At 38.7% G+C, this 22,861-nt stretch overlaps 1 protein-coding gene across 2 annotated transcripts in view; it reads right to left on the bottom strand.

The window, feature by feature from the left end:
* Positions 1-22,861, bottom strand: part of LOC132294647 (branched-chain-amino-acid aminotransferase-like protein 1) — a 51,222-nt gene that overhangs the window by 20,647 nt on the left and 7,714 nt on the right. Inside the window, exons 12-18 of one of the 2 annotated variants that reach the window (XM_059792570.1) lie at positions 21,989-22,057; positions 20,535-20,633; positions 14,045-14,116; positions 9,638-9,730; positions 9,134-9,271; positions 7,300-7,358; positions 94-196 (exon numbers count right to left, since the gene is read on the bottom strand). In XM_059792570.1, coding sequence (XP_059648553.1) covers positions 94-196; positions 7,300-7,358; positions 9,134-9,271; positions 9,638-9,730; positions 14,045-14,116; positions 20,535-20,633; positions 21,989-22,057 — 633 coding nt within the window. Of the gene's footprint in view, positions 1-93; positions 197-7,299; positions 7,359-9,133; positions 9,272-9,637; positions 9,731-14,044; positions 14,117-20,534; positions 20,634-21,988; positions 22,203-22,861 lie in introns of those variants that run through there. The other variant, XM_059792569.1, reaches the window with a different exon arrangement.

A 22,861-nucleotide genomic window follows, 5' to 3' on the forward strand; every position in this document is an offset into this window, starting at 1 on the left:
TCATCGGTGCAAACATCAGATTTTTTATCAGACTGGGGGGGGGGGGGGGGAGGGGGGAGGGGGGGATGCAGATGTGATGCACAAACTACATACCGGAGGGTACTTTCTTGCTGGCATGAAACTTGTTGATTTATGTACAGATTTATACCACCATGGAGCCCATAAGCCATCTACTAATTTTGGACCAGCTTCCCATCTGGAAAAAAAAAATGCTTTGAAATTTGTCATGCCTGCAAATAAGACCAAAATTTAAGAAGATACAACAAAAGTAATGTTTGGTTGGGATTTTGGAAGTGCTGATCTTGCTATTAAGACGAACAAAAACAGCAACTTTTGATATCGAGTAAAAGTAAATACTTTTGAAATGCTACCAAAATGGTGCCAATATCATCTGTACTTATGCACCCTAAATGCTTAAATGAATGCAAACAACTGCTTTAGGGAAGACGTGAATTAAATATTTCAGAGGAACCCTAAAGAATTATACTACTTGACCTAGGGAAAGATTATTCCAACCTAGTATAGAATTTTTTCGCAATTGTGCTAAAAGGATTGAGAATGAATGCCAGTAAAGAACGTTAAGACTGTCTTAAAACCAATTCAAGGTAAGCCAATGGTCATCCAATTTCTTTTAGCACCATTGCTGACATCTAACCCACCCCCTTTGAACAGAAATGAACAGTGGAACAGTAGCTTCCCTTCTGTTCACAAGCAGCAAGCACATTCTTCCTGAGTCCCATCCTCAGCATCACCAGTTATTTCACTTACTCCGGCTCCAAATCTCCCCTCTTATGCAATCTCAACATCAATATTCAAGGCTAATCTGGCTCATACTCACACTCTTCCCCCTTATTCCACGTACAAGCCATGTAGGTAACCATTCGTCGCAATAAGCCCTAACACACAACCCAGGAGACCTGAAGGAGGTTGTGGTTTAGTGGGCCAAGGAAATGCTGGCTCGGAGTGACGTCTTGGTAATCTCAACACAATCAGGCTAATACATGCATATTGGACTCGCCATTTGTAGACCAATCTTCCTTACACCCTATAGAGGATCACATTTGACTAACATGTAAGAGACCAAGGAGACGAGAAAATATTAGGTACCCTGAGTTCCTGACAATGTAGGACCCCCTGCTCAGTGGTGAATAGTTGTTCCTTATTATCAAGGAAAATAGTGAGTATCCACTGGCCAGGGATATATAGTCAGTAACCCCAGGGGGTTACCCAATATGTTTCCTAAGGAGAGAGATGGGAAGGGATTATGGGACATATCACTCCGTAATGGCATATGCCACAATTGTTGCTTTGGACTCAAATACCCTTTCTCTTGCTAAACAAAAGGTCCTCCCCTCTAGAGAAAAACCAACTTGATGGCATGGGATGGTTACCCTCTCCCTCCTGTCTCCACTTTTTCCTCCACCTCCTCTGGCTACCACATTCTTTATAAGGTCTTTCCGGCACGACGTATGAACCTTCAATTCACAAGGAGCAAATCAGTGGCTGAAAAAATAACTGTTCATCATTCAGAATTTTGCAAGTTTATTTGATTAAATTATCTATATCGTATATCCTAATTTTTTATGAATAAAGATGAAAATTAGATAAAACAAAAGGAGCTCATCAGGTAATCAAGCATTATTATGAACAAAACGATCTATTATATTTATTTTTTCATCAATCATGATTTACATTCATAAGCCATAAATTCCATAACAAACCCCTCTCAATTACTTATGAGGAGCTCATTATCATCATTGTCATTGTCCTCACCTGGTCAATAGATTCAAGATGATGCTGCCATGTGGTGCTTCTCTTCCTACCTTTCTCATCTTTTCCTTCTCTTTTTCCTCTTCTTCTTTTCTCTCATTCTCTCTTGAGTCTATAGAATTTTACAAGCAGATGGGGCAATGAGAACTTAAGCCCCTGTTATTCCTTTTGTATTTGAATGAACAAATTTTGAACTTATTCCTTCAATAGAACAGAGGCTGTTTCATCATCCAACTTTACCACTTGGCTTTAAAAGGCTTTCTTTCTGATTCAGGAGATGTTTTGACAGAGGAGGAGCCTGTTTCACGGTATTGTTCGCATTCTTCTTCAGTTCTTGATGATTGGGAGGGAGCTGCAGGTTCATCCCTTGATGGGGACTCGGGCATGATTCCATGGGAAGATTTGGAACAAGCAGTGAATTTGGTTGTCCCTTTGGCTGTGGTTCCACCAGGGGAGAATTGGGTTAGTGACTTGACTGAGGTTGGAGTGAATGACCTTGAGGAGGAGTGGGTGAGGGAGAAGGGCTTGGAAGTGGGCCCTTTGTTGGGTGTTTCTTTTGAAGGCAGGGTGGATGAGGCGATGTGTTTGTTTAATGATGTCCTCAGTTCTCATTTTAAGGTAAAGGTGAGTGATAAGGTGGGGCGGCAGGAGGAGAGAGGGGAGACAATGTTGCAAAGTCCCAATGATGTTATCACATACGAAAGGAGGAATAGGGGGTCCAGATCTGGAGGGAGAGGTGGTGGAAGGAGGGGAGGATTTGCTTTTCCAAGTGTTTCCCTATGAAGCTACAAATTCTCTCATGGAATGTCCGGGGTCTCGATGATCCGGTTAGAAGGAAAGTGGTGAAGTCAGTTATTCGTAAAAGTAGGGGTCATGTGGTGTGTCTCCAGGAGACTAAACTGGCTTCGATGTCTGATAGGATTATGAGGAGTCTTTGGGGGGGGGGGGGGGGGGGGGGGGGGGGCGATTTGTGGAGTGGGTTGCTTTGGATGCTATTGGCTCCTCAGGGGGCATTTTGATCTTGTGGGACAACAGATGGGTGTCTAAAGTGGATGCTAAGGTTGGGCGTTTCTCTGTTTCTTGCATTCTTGCTTTAGTTGAGGATGGAGTTCATTGGATTCTTTCGGGTGTTTATGGTCCTTCAGAGGACGGTGAGCGCCACTTGCTTTGGGAGGAATTGGGGGAGATTCGAAGTCAATGGTGTTTGCCTTGGTGTATTGGAGGGGACTTCAATGTTGTTCGTTCTCCGTTTGAGAGGTCAACGGGAGGTAGGTGGACGTTTGATATAGAGGCTTTCTCGGAGTTTATTGATGAGTTTGGGCTGATTGATTTGCCCTTGGTTGGAGGTCCGTTTACTTGGTCAAGTGGCCGCTCTCCCCCTACCCTCTCTCGGATTGACAGATTCTTGGTGTCAGGGGAGTGGGAGGAGAGGTTCTCTGATGTTGTCCAGACTACTTTAGCACGTCCTATCTCTGACCATGTTCCGTTGATGTTAGATTGTGGGGGACTATGTAGTAGACGTTCTCCTTTCAGATTCGAGAATATGTGGCTGCGGGCTGAGGGCTTTCTGGAGAGGGTCCGTCTTTGGTGGGAGGGGTATGGTGTGGCCGGCACCCCTAGTCATGTGCTCGCAGGCAAATTGCGTCTTTTAAAGGTGAACCTTAAGACTTGGAATAAAAAGGTCTTTGGGAATCTGGAATGGAGGAGAAATTGGGTCTTAGCTGAGATTGCGGCTATTGACCGGATGGAGGGTCAAGGGGATTTGGTGGAGGCTTTGAAGATTAGGAGGGCGGAGTGTAAGGCAGAGTTTACTGAGATTGCAATCATGGAGGAGATCTCGTGGAGGCAAAAATCTCGAGCCTTGTGGCTTAAGGAGGGAGATAGAAATACTAAATTTTTCCACAGATTGGCCAATGCTCATAGAAGAGGCGATCACATAGGGAGGATTCGGGTTGAAGGGGTTGTTTTTTGTAAGGAAGAAGAGATCTGCAAAGAATTTTCAGAGTTCTTTGAGAAGTTGTTCACTGAGACTGTTGAGTGGAGACCTTTGCTTGAAGGGTTACAGTTTGACTCTTTCTGAGGAGGAGTGCTTGGGTTTGGAGTTGCCTTTTTCTGAGGAGGAAGTTCTGTTTGCTTTGAAGAGTTGTAATGGGGATAAAGCCCCAGGTCCCGATGGTTTTACCATGAAATTTCTTTTGGAGTGTTGGGAGGTGGTCAAAGAGGAGGTGATGGGCACTCTTCATGCTTTCCATTCTCGGGGTTCGTTTGAGAAAAGCTTGAATGCCACGTTCATTACCCTTATTCCGAAAAAAGGGGGGGCGTTGGATGTTAGGGACTTTCGCCCTATTAGTTTGGTGGGTTGTATCTATAAGTTGATAGCCAAGGTGCTAGCTTCTAGACTGAGGAAAGTTATGGATGGCATCATTTCGGATTCTCAAAATGCTTTTGTCGGTGGTCGTCAGATTTTGGATTCAGTTCTTATTACAAGCGAGTGTGTGGACTCCAGACTGCGTAGTGGGGTCCCAGGTGTTCTGTGTAAGCTGGACATAGAGAAGGCATATGACCATGTGAGTTGGAGCTTCCTTCTCTATCTGGTGGAGAGGATGGGGTTCGGTGATAGGTGGAGGAGATGGATTCACTTTTGCATTTCCAGTGCTCGGTTTTCGATTCTTGTTAATGGTGCTCCTTTCGGTTTTTTCTCTAGCTCAAGGGGCTTGAGACAAGGGGATCCTCTCTCTCCCTTCTTGTTCTTGTTTGTGATGGAGGCCCTTAGTAAATTGATGAGAAAGGCTTCAGATTTGGGTTTTTTGAGGGGCTTCCGGGTGGGCAGGGATGTTGCTTCTCAGTTGGAGATCTCTCATTTGATGTTTGCTGATGATACTTTAGTTCTTTGTGATGCGAATGTGTCCCAGATTAGATATTTGAGATGTGTTTTGATTTGGTTTCAAGTTGTCTCCGGCCTTAGGGTGAATGTGGGCAAGAGTGTTTTGGTGCCGGTTGGGGAGGTCCCTGAGATTGAGATGTTTGCTGACATTCTTGGTTGTAGGACTGGGTCATTTCCCATTTCTTACTTAGGTTTGCCTCTGGGTGCTCCTTCGAGATGTGTAGGAATTTGGGACCCAGTGGTGGACAGATTTGAAAGAAAGCTAGCGGGTTGGAAGAAGCAGTATCTTTCCAAGGGCGGCAGGGTCACTCTGATTAAGAGCACCCTCTCTTGCCTCCCCACTTACTTTATCTCTCTTTTTCAAATTCCCTCTTCAGTTGCGGAGAGGATTGAGAGGTTGCAGCATAATTTTCTTTGGGGAGGTAGAGCTGAAGAGTTTAAGTTCCATTTGGTGCGATGGGATCAGGTTTGCAGGCCTATTCGGAATGGTGGGTTGGGTCTCCGTAGATTGGTGCCATTTAATAAGGCCCTTCTCGGGAAATGGTTGTGGAGATTTGGTGTGGAGAGACATTGGCTTTGGAAGAGGGTTGTGGCGTGTCGTTTTGGGGAATTGAGAGGAGGGTGGAGTTCCTCGGAAGTGCGGGATCCTCGGGGGGTAGGGGTCTGGAAAATGATTCGGAAGGGTTGGGATGAATTCTCTAAACACATTCGATTTCGTCTTAGAGATGGGAGGAGGATTTGCTTCTGGGAGGATGTGTGGTGTGGAGATGTTCCTCTCGCTCTCGCTTTTCCTCAGCTTTATAGGATTGCTTCGGATAGGCAGGCCATGGTGGTCAACTGTTATCATCTTGATAATGGAAGACTGGTTTGGGATGTTCGATTCAGGCGTCACTTTCGGGATTGGGAGATCGAGGAGGTCATTCGCTTCTTGGAGCTGCTTTATCGCCAAAGGATTGTGGAGGAGGATTCGGATTGTTGGTCTTGGGTTGCAAACTCTCATGGGCGTTTTGAGGTGAGGTCCTTCTTCAAGTGTCTCTCATTTGATCCTGATGTTCGTTTTCCTTGGAAGTCTATTTGGCGCTCCAAGGCTCCTCTCAAGGTGGCTTTCTTTGTGTGGTCTTCGGTTATGGGTAAGATCCTAACCCAGGATAATTTGCGAAAGAGAAGCCAAGTGGTGATCAATCGTTGTTTTATGTGCCTTTGTAATGAGGAATCAGTGGATCACCTTCTCATTCATTGCTATATGGCTAGAGAGTGTTGGGATTTGATGCTTGGCTTATTTGGGCTTTATTGGGTTATGCCTAGATCTACAAGAGGGTCGATTGAGGCTTGGAGAGGTTGCCCTGTGGGGACTCACAGTCAGGATGCGTGGAGGGCTACACCGCTTTGTGTATGGTGGTGCATTTGGCTTGAAAGGAATATGAGATATTTTGAAGGAAAGGCGATGTCGATTTCGGTGCTTAAATTCTCGATTATTTCCACTCTTTTTTGTTGGGTTTTAGGGAGAGATCATAGATCTTTGGAGGAAATTGTTGATTTTTTGGCCTCTTTGAAGGATTGAGTGGCTTTTTGTATTGTTCTTGGGTTCCGCTCCCCCTTGGAGTGTTTTTTTATAAAATTTTTTATTTATCAAAAAAAAAAGATGGTTTATTTATCTAAGGAAGAGGCTAAATATGTTAATGGCTTAATTAATAAGATAACAAGTTCCAAATAATTACAGAGAAATAGATTAATAGCAAAACACAGGCATTGATTTGAGTCGGGCATTGATTATGTAACTGTCAAGATTCTCATGGTAGTCCACTGCTTAATGTATGTTATCCTCGATGTTCAAATGCACATGTGTATGTTCTTATAAGGTTGTGTTATTACTTGATGAGCTGTGAAGTCACCCTATTAATATTTTTTGAAATAATCAATGAATTTACGTTGTTAAAGGGATTTTGCTATAAAGGTGTCATTGATTTATTCATTATAATGCTTTTTACAGAGAGATCCTTGGAGTGAAGTTGAGATGTAACGACTTCTGAGTGAGACTGAATAAATATTATATTGTGGATTTTTAAATAGATTACCACGAGATGTAGTTCTAAAAGTTGTTATAAGAATATTTACAATTTTTTTAATGCACGTATCCAACAAATCAATCTATTCAATCTGACAACCGATATTATATAATATCACTGATTGAACTCTTGATGAGTTCTCCAATTCGTGAACAAGGGTAAGATATAGGCAGGATGTCCCTTTATTCAAATTTTGGGAGCATGAAACAGATTGACTAAATTGTAGGGTAGAGATTAGTGTGTAGAGAACTGAAACAGAAGAAAGGTGAGGCAAGACACGATGGAAATAGAAATTAATGCAATCTGTTATAAGTTTAGAGGTATTAACAATTGAGTGTATATATATATATATATATATAATATTTGCAGACATATTTTGACTTTGCTGAATGAAGAAACACCCGCGCTATTAAAATAGAGTGATACAATGCAGATTAAAGGTGCTTCAAGAACAAGAGGAAGGTAAAAAAGAACCTGTAATGAAGCTATAATAAAGATATGACAGCTAGCGTATATAGAATAAATATAATACAGGCTCAATGACTATCTGAACATCTAAATGGAATAGCTTTTGCATACTTGAGCATTGCAGCTTGAAAAGGGATATCCAACTCTTCACAAAGACCACGTAAAGCAGCCTGCACATGAACAAGAATAAATTTTATCTCAAAATAACTAAAATAATATTAAGATCTACAACTTCTGAGAGAAAAATGAACCACTACCAAGGAAAATTAGCAAGTTTCTACCCAGCATACAACAAAATTCAACTAACTCAAGCAAGACAGCTGAAAACTTTGTTTGGACTTTTGAAATTATGCATAAACATGATAACCATGTTTAGCCTCAAATATTAAATCCGATTTAAATGTTTATCCATTTCCGAGGAGTCCGGACATTCTTTTCAAGCATCAAAACGTTGAAATATTTGTGGATTGCCAAAGCACAATCGAAACAAAATTCATACAGATATTATAAATTCTCAAGCAAGACAACTGAAAACTTTGTTAGGACTTTTGAAATTATGCATAAACATGATAACCATGTTTAGCCTCAAATATTAAATCCGATTTAAATGTTTATCCATTTCCAAGGAGTCGGGACCTTCTTTTCAAGTATCAAAACATTGAAAGATGACGGGCGGATCGGTTAACCATCTCTTGTTGCACTGCAAAGTGGCAGCGGATGTTTGGAGTATGGTTCTGAATGTGTTTGGGGTTGAGTGGGTGGTGTCAAGGAACACGGTGGACATGTTAGAGGCTTGGAGAGAGAGACCAATGGGTAGTCGGTTTAGAAAAGCTTGGAGGGTTTTGTGTTTGGTGGGGTCTGTGGCTCGAGCGGAACAGGAGATCTTTCGAGGGAAAGGGGACGCTGACGTGGGTTATTAAGTCGCATGTTTTGCATTCTCTTTTTTCTTGGGTTAATGGGAGAAATTGTCCATCTGTGGATAGTTTGTTGGATTTTGTTGACAACTTATCGTTGTAATGGCGCATTTTGCGTCTTTTGTTTGCTTTGTTAAGGGGTTCGCTTCCCTTTGAGCATCTTTGTTAATATATATTTACTTATCAAAAAAAAAAAAAAAAAAAACATTGAAAAATTTGTGGATTGCCAAAGCACAATCGAAACAAAATTCATACAGATATTATAAATTTTTGAGTCATTTATGCAGAAAGGACATAAATTACCTTCAAGCAATATCATCTTTAGAACCAGAAATAAAATTATATCAGTGCCATTGATAATGATGAAGCAACTATGTATAAATATGATTTACTCAGCCACCAAAGTTCCAAATTTAATCTTATGATTAATCCATCACCAAAATAAATATACTCTGCCATGTACAGTAACTTAGCAAGAAATAAATAAATAAAAACAACAATTTCCTAATAACCCAAAGTCCACTAAGGATTCAGTTAACCTGGAAGTTACCAGCCAAACTCCTCAATAAGTTGGTCCACAGTACCATATATCTCAGGATAAATTATAGAGGATAAGAAGATAATTTTCTGGCAATGTATACTAGACTAGAATGGAGTGTTACCCTTTGTGCTTCACATCAAAGATATTTGGCCAATAAGGAGTAAGATGAACCAATAAATCAAAGCAATGTGGAAGAAGGAAAAAGCGAAGAAAAATGTTAAAGTTAGTGTACATTATTTCCATCCTTCTTTCACACTTAGAATAGAATAATTTAAAGATTTCTAAACTGAATAACCATGCTTGGGGAAAGGCACTCATGTTATGATTGAATAAAATTGAATACATACAGATTTACACTAGAATAATCAAATCTAAAAATATCCTCTAACCATGCCATGATCTATGCCAAATATAAAGGAAAAAAGATAAATAAAGGAAAAAGAGAACGCTACAAATTAAATCAGACTTATTCAAAAAGCGCTTTCAAAACCTCGGGATCCTGTCGAAGGTCGTCTGAATCAATGATGGCTGGAGGCTTTCCTAATTCACAGAGCTCACAATATATAGAAACCAAGCCTGCCAATCCGAGCTCCAAAAAGGATGGAGGCACCACCTTGTCAAAGGATGGCTGAATACATCACAACAGATAAAAGAAATCAGTAAATGAGGAATAATTTGAAAAAATATACAGATAATAATAAATCAGTAAATGAGGAATAATTTAAAACAAACCTATTATTTCCTTAAGGTAAAAAAAGAAATATCTTCAAAACAAAGATTAAATATTCCTGCCTATCATTGTATGGCTTCAACACTTGACTTTGTAAATTAAAATTTAGGTTTATTGCCTTGGTACAATCTAGTAATTAAAAAAAGTAAACAATCAACAAGAAATGAAGACAGGGTATGAAATAAAATAAAAATTTATGAGCTCATATAAGACAAATGGTTAATAGATAAATATCACCAAAAATAAAAGAAGAAGAAAAATCACCAGAATTTCAAGAGGATTACGTATCAATATGATGTGCTTTCCTTTATTCATCAACTCATCTGTTAAACCAGGGATGTGTTGTTTTGCGATATGCTGTAGACAGAAAAAGGGTGAGAATAGGTTTATAAAAAGTCAGAATTGCAAACTAAATAATCCTGCACCAAAATATTAAACATACTGAAATTGCCATATCCTTTCCTGTATCTGAGGACTACTGAATCCTATGAAGCTCACCAAAGTTCATCAAAACTCAACACTTGGTTTGTAAAATATTCATTTAAAACATGACAGAATCTTTAAAATTAAAAAAGGGTCATAGTGATTGGCACAGGTATTACATGGCCCTCTTTTTGCATGGTAATCTTAGGGCCATATAAGTTTTTACGATTGGTAGAGGTTAGATTTTTTTAAGAAAAGATTCAATTCTGGGGAAGGTAAAATCACTCTAGTCCAGTCTTATTTGTTTAACACTCCTACCTTACTTTTCTCTCTTTAAGATTCTAACTATGGTTGCCTGTAGAATATTAAAGATTTAAAGAGATTTTTTTTATGGGACGGATCTAGTGAGAACAGCAAAAATCAGTTACATTAATGAGAGGTAGCTCGGCTTCCCAATGATAAACGAAATTTAGGTTTGGAGAACTTGTCTGTTAAAAATATAAGCCAATTCTTTTAAGGCTACGTTTGGTGTGCAAGAATGGAATGGAATGCAGCTCGGAATGGAATGAGAATAAGAATGGAATGGAATGAGAATATTATTCCATTGTTTGGTGTGACACGGTGAATCATTATGGAATGGAATGATTATTACCATTCTATTATTTGGTTGACCATCATTAAATCTGGAATGGAATGATTTTTCTCAAAAATACCCTTTTCATTGGCTTACATTACTTTTTAATAACATCAATTTAATTAATATTCTGACGATGAATTATGGAATGTTATAAGATGCCCAATACTGCCATTGAAAAAAACAAAGAAAAACCTTAAAATAAAATAAAATATTATTTTTGACTCCAGATGATTGTTAATTTTTATTTTATATTATCATTGCTCCATATATAAATGCTCGAAGAGAGAAAGACGGAGAAATCACACAAACGTTTCAACACAAAGATACGAAAAAAAGAAAAAAATTAAATGATATACTCGGAAGATAAAGAGATTAATACTTGCAATTTGGTTGAAGATTCTGCGATTTTTTGTCAATGGCAGCCCTGGGTATATTCAGAAGAGAGGGAAGGTAAAAGACCTTTACCACGTCTAATAAAGAAGTTGAAAAATGGAAAGTGAAATATTTTTTTGTTTATACCAAAGATTTTTGCCTTATTGGAATATAATAAAGGGCTTATTGGGAATATTACAAAAATATTTAATCGTACTATGGAATGGAATGGCCATTCCATAGGTTTAGTAATGGAATGGATTTTCATTCCCTGGAATGGATTTTCATTCCAATGGAATGGTCATTCCATTACATTCCTACACTCCAAACAGATAAATGGTTGGAATGGCATTCCATTTCATTCATGCACACCAAACGTAGCATAAGTGCCTGTGAAAGACCAATTAGGCAAAACTATCACTCACATTGAATCACCAAATATAAATATAGCAAGACAGTGGTTGGTATCTAATCAGCCTATAGAAAGAGTCACTAATGTCCTTGGAAGTTCATCTCCCAGGGGTACTCTTTGTTCTCCCAGAAGGTTGGATATGGTGGTAGGGAATAAGGTGAGGATCTTGTTTTGGGGAAGATCATTGGTAGGCAATACCAGTCTCCAAACACTGACCAACATTTTGTTATCTTTCTGCAGCTTTTTCCGTTCTTTGTCCAAGGTAAGCCATCTATAATTTTTTTTTCTTCCTTTTCTCTCTACTGGTCTCCAAACCCTGACCTAGGCTTAAACTTTTGGGTAAATGAGCAAGCGCTCACCCATTACAGTTGGTATTAGAGCCAGACCCAATCCTTGATCCGGTATCACGCCAAGCGCCTGGCCAGAAAACGTCTAGGTGTGCCACCCAGGTGGGCAAGGTGGACCGACCACAACGAAGGTGTTGCAAGTTCGGGTAGGGGAGAATGTTACAAAGGAAGACTTATCCCACATCGGATTCAGATGAGAAAATGAATGGGGGAAAATGAATGGGTATAAATGGGTAGGTATGCAGCACTACTCAATAGCTTAAGCTTTTGGGTAAATGGGCAAGCACCCACCCGTTACAGTTGGTATTATAGCAAGATCCAGTCCTTGATCTAGTGTCACGCTAAGCGCTCAGCCCTAAGGGCGTCCAGGTCTTCACCCCGGGTAAGCAGGGTAGCCCGAGCCGCAACGAGGGCATTGCGACTTCAAGTGGGGGAGAATATTACAAGGGGGAGTTTGTCTCACATCGGATCTGGATGGGAAAATGAATGGGGTATAAATGGGTGGGTATGCAGCACTACCCAATAGCTTAAGATTTTGGGTAAATGGACAAATGCCCACCCGTTACACAAGGCTACTAGGACAAAGGTAGACCAATTATAATTGCTAACATCTATTGTTTTCATTATTTTCCTAAATCTTTAATGATTGGGAATAGATGAGCTTGCATCATTCTTTCACTTTCTTGATGATGTATACACATGGTTTGTAGTTGCGGACGCGATGTAACAAATACGGGCCATATCGGCCATAATGTAATGGAATTGGACGCCGCAATCATGAATTTTTTTAACCTCCTGTGTAGGGCCGAAACACCTTGGTATATGCTTCTTTTTTTCTTTTTTTTTTTCTTTTTTATGACTTATACATAAACTTTAAATCATTGTTGGCAAAAAAGATAATAATATTTTAGACTTGTTACTAAATTAATGAGGAATGGTAGACTTTAACATGAAAAAATTAAAAATTAATCACATAATTACTAACCAACATAGTACCAAGTGAGAAGATATCTAAAACAATACTTGGAGTGACGCGGAAGAAACCAAAAAAGTTTTTTTGAAACATCACCGATTAAATCTTGTTTGGGGTGTTCTTGATTCAAGATCTAAGGCTAGATCTTGTTGATTTTGATGTTTGAAACTGAAATTTAAGTTTACTGAGAGAGGGCACTTGTAAAGTAAGAAGAAGGGTGAAAAATTGTGTAAAATGAGATGGGTCTTCATTTTATATTATCAGAGCTGACTCAATCGGAGTCAAGAGGGAGTCTGGAATCCCAATGCTGTATTGGCCCAATTCAAGCTCGTTGGAGGTCCATTCTGATACAACTTGGCCGAGTCGGCCAACCATATGTATACATATCCCATTCTAATCCAAATTTGATGTTAGAGTCATGTCCCTAGTGGTAGACACTATGATTCAAAGTAGGTTCAATACAGCATATGCCTCCAACAAACTAAATTGGCTAAATGAGAAAGTGAAATTTATAAATAAATTTTTTTTTAAAAAAAAAAAAAAAGAAGAAGAAGGAAAATACAAACTCTATTATATCGAAATAAATAGACAAAGAAATGAAATAGTATAAACAATATATGAACTTTTAGAAGAATAAGTTGTAACTATTACTAGAAACAAGAAATAGGATAACATTTTAAATTTTGAATGGGGAGAACATAAAGTTAATTAGAATATAGATGAATTATTCCAAGAAATACATGGAGAGAATACTTGAATGAGTAATGAATTTAGACACCACATAATGCCCCCACATCCTGTTGCAAACCTGCTACCCGCCTTTTACACCCCCGACCATCCCGTCTGGAGGAACTGTCCATCCTCGACCTTGATTCCTCAACCCACCATTGAGTCTTTTGGTTCAGATGTGTATCCATAAAATAGATAATAACAAGGTCACTAGTTCAATGATTATTAACAGCAATATTGTCTCTTTTTTAAAATGTAATAAACCATCAACGAAAATAACGGCCAGTACCCCCCAAACAGATCATTTAAATCTTTCTGGAACATCGAATACTACAGACAACTTGCAAGTAAATTTTCAATATGCTTGTAGGAAGACAATTGTTGCCCACACAGACCAATATGCTTGTAGGAAGACAATGGCTGCCTCAATATTTTTTTCTCGTGCTAGTTTCTAGAATAAGAGATCATCTAGTTACTTTACACTATTTTTTTCAGTTTTCACCATTATGGTACACCTGAAGTTTGGGGAAAACTCAAGCATGGACAATGAATGTGTGTGTGCGTGTTAGATCTTAGGAAGATTGATTTACCATGCCACAAAGTTCTAGTTTTTTGTGATCTTAACCCAAAGATGTAAAACCATGAACAATGAACACATCCATAGCTTGACAAAATAATTTCAAAGTACAAAATTTTTGGAGGAAAATTAGCCAATAATTTAACATATCCCACTAAAATTAAATTATTTTGATTCATGATTGAAAAGCTTGTTGATTACCTTACAGTACCGATACTTCTTTACTCCAGGACCGAAAATGACATCTTTGACCACCTTATTTCCGTCCGATTCCTATTCAGAAAATCAATTTCAAGCATTAGAGCACGTGACAAACCTACACGGTATTATAAAAATTATAATATAAAAGAAAGAACAATGATATGCAAATGTAAAAAAATTCAAAAGCATAAGGAAAAAAAATATGAAATGTTATTGTAAATCATTTTAGTGCAACAGATACAAATGGGACTCCTCTCTTAACCCTCCACTAGTCCTTTTTATCACCTCAGGATTGCTGTGTTTGAAAAGAGGAGATGAGAACAGAAACTTTTCGTAAACCCTCCACTTTCTCTTCTTAACCAATTCCCTTCTTTGATCTTCTCTTTCTTCTGCCAAACAGGGGAGATAAAGTATTGAAAATCATTCCACTTTCTCACCCCCTTACTTCCCTTCCTCTTCCTTTATGTGTTGAGATTTTACCTCTTGTAATCTAGGATTATACAGATTGTACAGCTGTAGGACTGAATTATTTACTCCTTGATTTAGGGCTAATTGGTAGGTAATTAGTTTCCCGATTATTGTATAATTAGTTACCTATTTTAGCTAGATATTATTGTATAAATTGAACGTAACACCATCGTGAATAATATTGAATTGAGTTTTAATTCTCATATTCTTTCTCTAAATTTCAAAATGGTATCAAAGCCATCATTGAACCGTACATTTGAATCTCTTTGAATTTATCTTTGAAATTCACAGACCCATACACATACATTCATACAACAGACCCATACACATACATTCATACAACAGACCCATACACATACACATAAATTCACAGACCCATACACATACATATACATTCACCATAAACCACCATTGATTCACCAATCTACCAACCCAAAAATCACGCCCGCTGCCATCACAAGCCGCAGCCGAACCGCTGCATCGTCCTTCATCATCACCGGTCACAGACCCACGCCGCCGTTCATCAATCAGCTGCCCCGTCTATACCAGCCCATCACGGCCGAAGCCACAGTTCAGCCACCGCCCACTGTCCGCTGCTGTCATCTCAGCTGAACCAGCCGCCTCTCCGATGCCGAACCGAACCAGTCCTCTCCGCATCACAGCCGAGCCATCATAGTCAACGAACAAGGAGAAAACCCACAGCCGCCGTCTCCATCATCGCCGCCGGATCCATCGTCGCCGTCGAACAAGGAGGAGAACCCACAGCCGCTGTCTCCATCATCGCTGTTGCCCACCGTCCATCATTAAATCAGCCACCGTTGTCTCCATCATCAAATCGCCGGCCGCTTTCCACGGTAGTCGTCTTTTCCTTTCCTCCATCATTGCCGTCACGTTGCCGGATCTGGCATCTCTGCTCTCATCCAATTTTTTTGTTTTTTATTTTATTTTTTGTTTGTGTCTCTTAACAGAGACGCATTGGGCTTCTTGAATAGTTTGTTTTTTTTTTTATTAAAAATATATATATATATCAAAAAACAAAAACAAAAAATAAAAAACAAAAAAACAAAAAATGAGTGAAAAAAATATTGAATCCTCTGGGATGAAATCAGTTCCTATTTTTATTCAATCTGAATGTGTTTTTAATGCAGGGATTAGTCTTACTGAATCCAATTATGACGTTTGGTCCCAACTGATGGAGATGCATATTGCTGAAAGGGAGAAACTCTCTTATATTTGTGGCAAGACTAAGCCATCTGTTGAATCAGAAGATGGTTATAACAAGTGGTATGCCGAAAATCAGAGAGTGAAGCGGTGCCTATTAATGTCCATGACTCCAGAAATTATGAAGCATTATTTAGGCTTACCCACTGCCCACGAAATCTAGAGTGCTATATCAAAGGCCTTTAATGATGGGAATGATGAGTTTCAAGTTTTCGCCTTGAACCAAAAGGCCTTCACTGCCAAACAAAATGGAAAGTCTCTATCTGAATATTATAGAGAGCTAACTGAGGTTTTCCGAGAAATGGACCATCGAGATAAAGTGGTCATGAAAGATCCGGATGACATTGAAGCATATCAGAAGTCTATCGAGCGACTAAGGGTTCACATCAGACTTGATCACCTGTGGCTCTAGAATCGAGGGGTATCACAACATCTTTCTTGCCGGATTGGATGGTGATTTTGAACAAATTCGTGGAGAAATTCTACGGAAAGATCCAGTTCTAGACTTGAAAGGCTGCTACTCTTCAGTTCGACGAGAAGCGGTACATTGTGCAACTCTGAAAGGGGAGTCCGAGATGGCTCGAAACAGATCTAAGCAAAACTGGCAGGACCGTACTAAACCCAATCAATCCAAAGTCACCAACGGTGCAGACAAGTCTACCTACAAATGCACCCATTGCAATCAGACTAGTCATACCAAAAGTCGCTATTTCGAACTTGTGGGATATCCGAAATGGTGGGATCATAGCCGTTGGAAGAAAAATTCGACAAAGGCCTCCACTGCAGCAGTTGTTAAGACAGAGGATGATGGTGCTAAAAAGACCTTGGGGTTGGTAGTAACTGGAGATAATGGTGGTAAGGTTTTAAATATTTCTACACCTGTTGTTAATAGTGCATGGATAATTAATTCTGGTGCTACAGATCATATGATATTTGATTCTAGACAGGTCTCACCTCTTAATTCCTCCTCACAACAATTTGTTTCTATTGCCAATGGTACTTCGACCACAGTTATTGGGGAAGGATCTTTGACACTCACTGCTAATCTGTATTTAGATTCTGTTTTAGTTGTTCCATCTTTAGCTTATAATCTTTTGTCAGTTTCCCAGCTTTATCTTGTGTTGTAATTTTTTTGCCTGATTTTTGTGTGTTTAAGGACATCCAAACAAAGCAGACGATTGGTTGTGGTATGAAGCGAGGGAAGCTGTATTACTTGGACTTGATGTCAAAAAGTTCCGACAAGCTACAACAAGCATTGACAGTGGATGGTTCTGAGGGGGAGAAAAAGAAATCTGACATCTGGCTGTGGCATTGATGTCTGAGGCATGCTTCCTTTGGTTATCTGAAAAAATTATTTCCTAGTTTATTTGAAAATTTTGATGGTTCTAGTTTCCGCTGTGATGTTTGTGAACTAGCAAAAAGCCACCGTGCTTCGTTTATGTTTGAATAAAAGTCCACTTCCTTTTATGGTTATACATTTTGATGTTTGGGGTCCGTCCAAAGTCACTACTTTAGGTGGATCACGTTGGTTTGTTACTTTTATCGATGACTGTACCAGGATAACCTAGTTGTGCTTGATGAAATCCAAAAGTAAAGTGAACTTATTGTTTCAAAAGTTTCATAAAATGGTTAAAACTCACTATAATGCACATGTTCAAGTTCTCCGCAATGACAATGGTGGAGAATATCAGAGTTTTGACCTTCAACAATATTTGGAAGCACATGGAACTATTCATCAAACCACATGTTCCAATACACCCCAGTAGAACGGGGTTACAGAGCGAAAAAATCGTCACTTGTTGGAGGTTATTCGTTCTTCATTGATAGAAGCTCATATACCGTTATCGTACTGGGGAGAAGCACTCACCTCTGCAGCATATCTAATCAATCGAGTACCTTCCAGCTCTATTGACTTTCGGACACCATTGCAGGCTCTCACTGACGCAGTTGTTGCCCCAACCATCTTAAATCTACCTCCTCGTGTCTTTGGTTGTGTAACATTTGTACACCTCCATAAGCATCAACGCAACAAACTAACTCCTCAAGCATTGCAATGTGTTTTTCTCGGATATGCTACTCATAAAAAGGGGTATCGCTGTTATCACCCTCCAACTCGACGAATGTTTATCACCATAGATGTCTTCCATGAAGACTCAATGTATTTTTCCTCTGCATCTGAACTTCAGGGGGAGTACCAGAAAGAAATTCAAACTCTAGATTATGTTTATCTAAATTATGATTATCACATTTTTTTAGGATAGCGATTCTAGTGGTGATGACTCACAAGTTGGACCAGCCAATCAGGAATCGGGCGAATTGGATTCGAGTGGTATAAGTTTAGATCAAAGTGGTTTTGAACGCCCAAAAATGAAAAGTATGGCGCCAACCCTACCATCGTCCGAGTTTGAGTCCCTCGCAACTGATATATCAAACCAATCGCCTGCTGAGGATGTTTCTGATTTAGTGCCTGAGCCATTCAGAAAACAATTACCACAGTGTCACACTAAAGGTATTCCTAAACCCACATATGAACCCGAACTTTCTAATAAAGTTAAGTATCCCATGAGTCATTATGTGTCGAAACATCGTTTGTCAGAATCAAATTTGTCATTTGTAAATCAATTATCTACTTTATCTATTCCAAACAATGTGCAGGAAGCCTTAGCTGACTCTAGGTGGAAAGCAGCTATGAAAGAGGAGATGAAATCCTTACAGAAAAATAAAACTTGGGAATTCATTGATCCTCCACCAGGAAAGAAACCAGTAGGATGTTGCTGGATTTACACTGTGAAGTATAAAGCCGATGGCACAGTTGAACAATTAAAGCAAGATTGGTGGCAAAAGGTTACACCCAAACCTATAGAATCGATTACACAGAGACGTTCGCACCTGTAGCCAAAATCAACACAGTTCGGGTCTTGTTGTCTTTAGCTGCGCACTTGGATTGGCCATTGCAACAATTCGATGTCAAGAATACCTTTATGCATGGTGAATAATCTAACGAAGTCTACATGGATCTCCCATCAGGATGCATGATACCCGAAAAGTATAGTCGGAAGGTCTGCAGGTTAAAAAAATCATTATATGGGTTGTAACAATCTCCGAGAGCATGGTTTGGAAGATTCACAAAGTCGATGCTAGTCTTTGGCTACCATCAGAGCAATTCAGACCACTCATTATTCCTGAAGAAACAACAGGGTAAGATCACTACACTCATTGTATATGTAGATGACATGGTGGTTACAGGGAAAGATCCTGAAGAAATGAAGGCTCTCAAGAAGTACTTGTCCAGAGAATTCGAAATGAAAGATCTAGGTCCTTTGAGATATTTTCTTGGGATCGAAATATCTCGATCTAATAAAGGAATCTTTCTATCTCAAAGAAAATATGCCTTAGATTTATTACAAGAGACTGGTATGACAGCATGTCAACCAGCTGAGACATCAGTGGAAGAAGGACTGAAGTTATGTGTTGAGTCCAACCAAGTACCTGCTAATAAAGGAAGATACCAAAGACTTGTAGGAAGATTGATGTACTTAGCACACAAGAGACCGGATCTGGCTTATGCATTGAGCATTGTTAGCCAGTTTATGTATGATCCTGGAGAGCAACATATGAATGCAGTTATGCGCATTTTGAGATATCTAAAATCTGCTCCTGGAAAAGGAATTTTGTTTACTAAAAATACTGGTTATCAAAACATAGATGCATATACTGATGCTGACTGGGCTAGAGCTATAGATGATAAACGATCTACTTCTGGTTACTTCACTTTTGTAAGAGGTAATCTTGTTACATGGAGAAGCAAGAAACAAAATGTTGTTGCTCGCTCGAGTGTAAAAGCTGAATTTAAAGGTATGGCGCTTGGACTTTATGAAACTTTGTGGTTAAGACTTCTCTTGCGAGATTTGGGTTATCTACCTAGGCAACCCATTCGACTATATTGTGATAATAAAGCAGGATATGATATTGCCCATAATCCAGTTCAACATGATCGTACGAAGCATGTCGAAATAGACAAATTCTTCATTAAGGAAAAGTTGGATGGAAAAATTGTGGAGTTGGCCTAAGATTCGATCTGAGGATCAACTAACCGACATTCTCACCAAAGCAGTCTCAAATCAAGTGTTTTCAAAAATTTTAGACAAGTTGGGCATGTGTGACATCTATGCACCAACTTGAGGGGGTGTGTTGAGATTTTACCTTTTGTAATCCGGGATCATACAGATTGTACAGCTGTAGGATTGAATTATTTGCTCCTTGATTTAGGGCTAATTGGTAGGCAATTAGTTTCCCTATTATTGTATAATTAGTTACCTATTTTAGCTAGGTATTATTCTATAAATTCAATGTAACACCATCGTGAATAATATTGAATTGAGTTTTAATTCTCATATTCTTTCTCTGAATTTCAAAATTATGTTCCATTCTTTTTTCCCACAGTTTTTTCTTCTCAAAAAAACATAATTTTCTCCTCTCTCTCTCTCTCTCTCTCTCTCTCTCTCTCTCTCTCCTTCTTTTTTTTCTCCTACTCTTCTCTTCTTTGCTAACGGATAATTCCTGGCCAGCAAATAGCAGTTAGACCTCATTTTGTGAATCACACACCACAAAATACGTTCAAAAAGTAGTAAACAATAAAAGGATGTTAGTCTCCTGCTACTCACTACAGTTTAGAACAAGTAGAGCAAGTAGAAAGCCACCACATCACTCGAGGTAGATTGAAGATAATTCAACAAAATTTTAAAGAGGGGATAGGTTGAGAAGGTGGAACACAAAAATGATAATGCTTCATCTCATTTACCGTTTTTGATAGAAGTTCTTCTCTGTAAGGCCTTTCCACACCAGTTAAACGGAGGAAATTTGCATAGAGTGGTTCATCAAGCACTTCTGTATCATCCCTCTGAAGAAAACCCAAAATAGGAGAGGGGCAAAAATTAATATATCAACAACTGCGATTAGATATAAAGCATAATGGATTCATCATAAAACACATATTCTATGGCTATTTATTTTTGGCATTCCTTTTTGACGAAAAAATGATTTTTGACTTCCCAGTCTTTGAAAAGAAAAAAAAAAAAGAAATGGTCCCTATTGATTAAATATTCGAAGGGACGTGCTGGGTAAGACCAAACTGTTGACATTATTTTGCATTTGTGGTTACCATGAACTAGGTTCTCATGCTTGGAATCATCTCCTAGACCTAGTCCTTGAAGCAAAACCATAATGTATATTTGCACAACCCCTTCCGGCCCCATGGCATTTCACGAATCTTAAAAGGAACCAAATTTCTATTCGAATTTTTATCAAAAACGAATAAGCAACTAACTTTCTAGCCAGCATTTGTGGTTACCCTCACTCGCTTTTGAACATGTTCTCATTTACCAATTATGCTGTTAACTTTAGAAACCTTTGAGTTGGGAATACTAAAAAACCTCACAGCTCAAACCAGAAGCCATAATATATTTTTTTCTAAAATTAGAGTCTTTAAATTTTTTTTTTTACTTTTTCCTCGAAAGTTCAAGCAAAAGCGCGCTCACATAATATTGCCCATAACAGGGTTCAAACTCTCAACCTTTCTCTTTGGGAGGAGAGATCATACCATCTAGACTAATGGCCCAGTGGTACAGTCTTCGGATGACAAAGAGGTACTTTTGTTTCAGTTTTTTCAAAGTAAGCAACCTATAATGATCATAATTTTCATGATATAGATTTAATATTATCAAGCATGAGAACACCGGGTTCGAATCTTGAGAGCAACCATTTCGTGCAAATAATACCAAAGGTGAGGTCTATATTTGTGCCCACTCTCCCAACATCCTAATGGAGGAGCAAACAGGGTCATGACCGTAAATTGAGAAATCAAGAAAATTAAGACATTAGCAACAGCATATATGAATGAATATGACTCATCTTTCTAGTTCAGTACATATTTACTTTTTCTTTGTAATAACACATATCTAATCTAGACAATTTCAAAATCCAAATATAATTAGCACAAGATTGAAAACATAGACCACACCAATTTTGGAAATTGAAGGAAATATGGTTGAGTGTTCGGGGCAATATTGTGAGTGTACTCGCATTTTCTTGAAAATAAATAAAAACGAACTTCTGATAGCAACTCATTTTATCAAGCAAACAAACATAAAATAGATAGAACTTTCTGATAGCAACCCGTTTCATCAAGCAAGCAAACAAGCAAGCAATAAAACATACACACAGATAGATACTATTGTGTGTGAATGAAATGGGTACCTGAGCAAAAGAATACATGAGACTAGTACTGAGAGATCTGGGAGCAGACCATGAATGAATTACTTCAATCTCCTGTTTTCCTTCCATTTTCTTGGCCCTGAACTTCACGATGTTGCCGTTGAATAGACATACGTTCTGACAATATATATACATACATATATATATATATATATGTATGTATGTATGTATGTATGCGTGTGTGGTGCATCTATGCATTATATAAATATAATTCAAATGATATAAGTACACTTGTGACAGCTGTGGGTTTTACTTTTCTGACAAGGATAGTACGTGTCCGAATTCTGTTTTTATCTCTTCTCTCGTCCACCACCGACCATCTAGTTGTACCAAATATACAACTTAAATTACTTCAAATGGGAATTTGGGTGTTTCTCTCTAATGGCGTGTGACAACACCTTGTGGGGTCTACCTCTCTAGGGAGAAAATGACAATATGATGCTGTGAGTACATACATATTCTAATATTTCCCAATATAAAATGCTTCAACTTTTGTTCCAACCACTAAAATTATTACGAATTGGGACAGTTCCAATTGATTCTAATTCTTTTGTTTTTTTTTTTTTCTCCTTTCTTTTCTTCCTATTTTTAACTTTTTGGTTGTATGCTAAGCATAAGCATTTCAAATGGCCCATGCCAGGCCATCACATTTGAAGCCCAGGTAGAATTAGATTAGGCCCCTCAATCGGGCTTAAAGCCTGATTCAGATCGGGCTTTTTATCTGAATTGGACCTCCTCTTGATTTAAATGGGGTGCAAGTTTAAACCTTCATATTCTCAAATATAAAAAGTTCAGGATCCTTTTGGCGATCATTTTTGTCTCGTGCTTTTCTTTTGATTTGAACCAGAAGCAATA

Source organism: Cornus florida, unplaced genomic scaffold (assembly GCF_030987335.1).
Source record: "Cornus florida cultivar Cherokee Brave unplaced genomic scaffold, ASM3098733v1 CherokeeBrave_3.0.0_Hap2_Chr02, whole genome shotgun sequence".
Lineage (NCBI taxonomy): Eukaryota > Viridiplantae > Streptophyta > Magnoliopsida > Cornales > Cornaceae > Cornus > Cornus florida.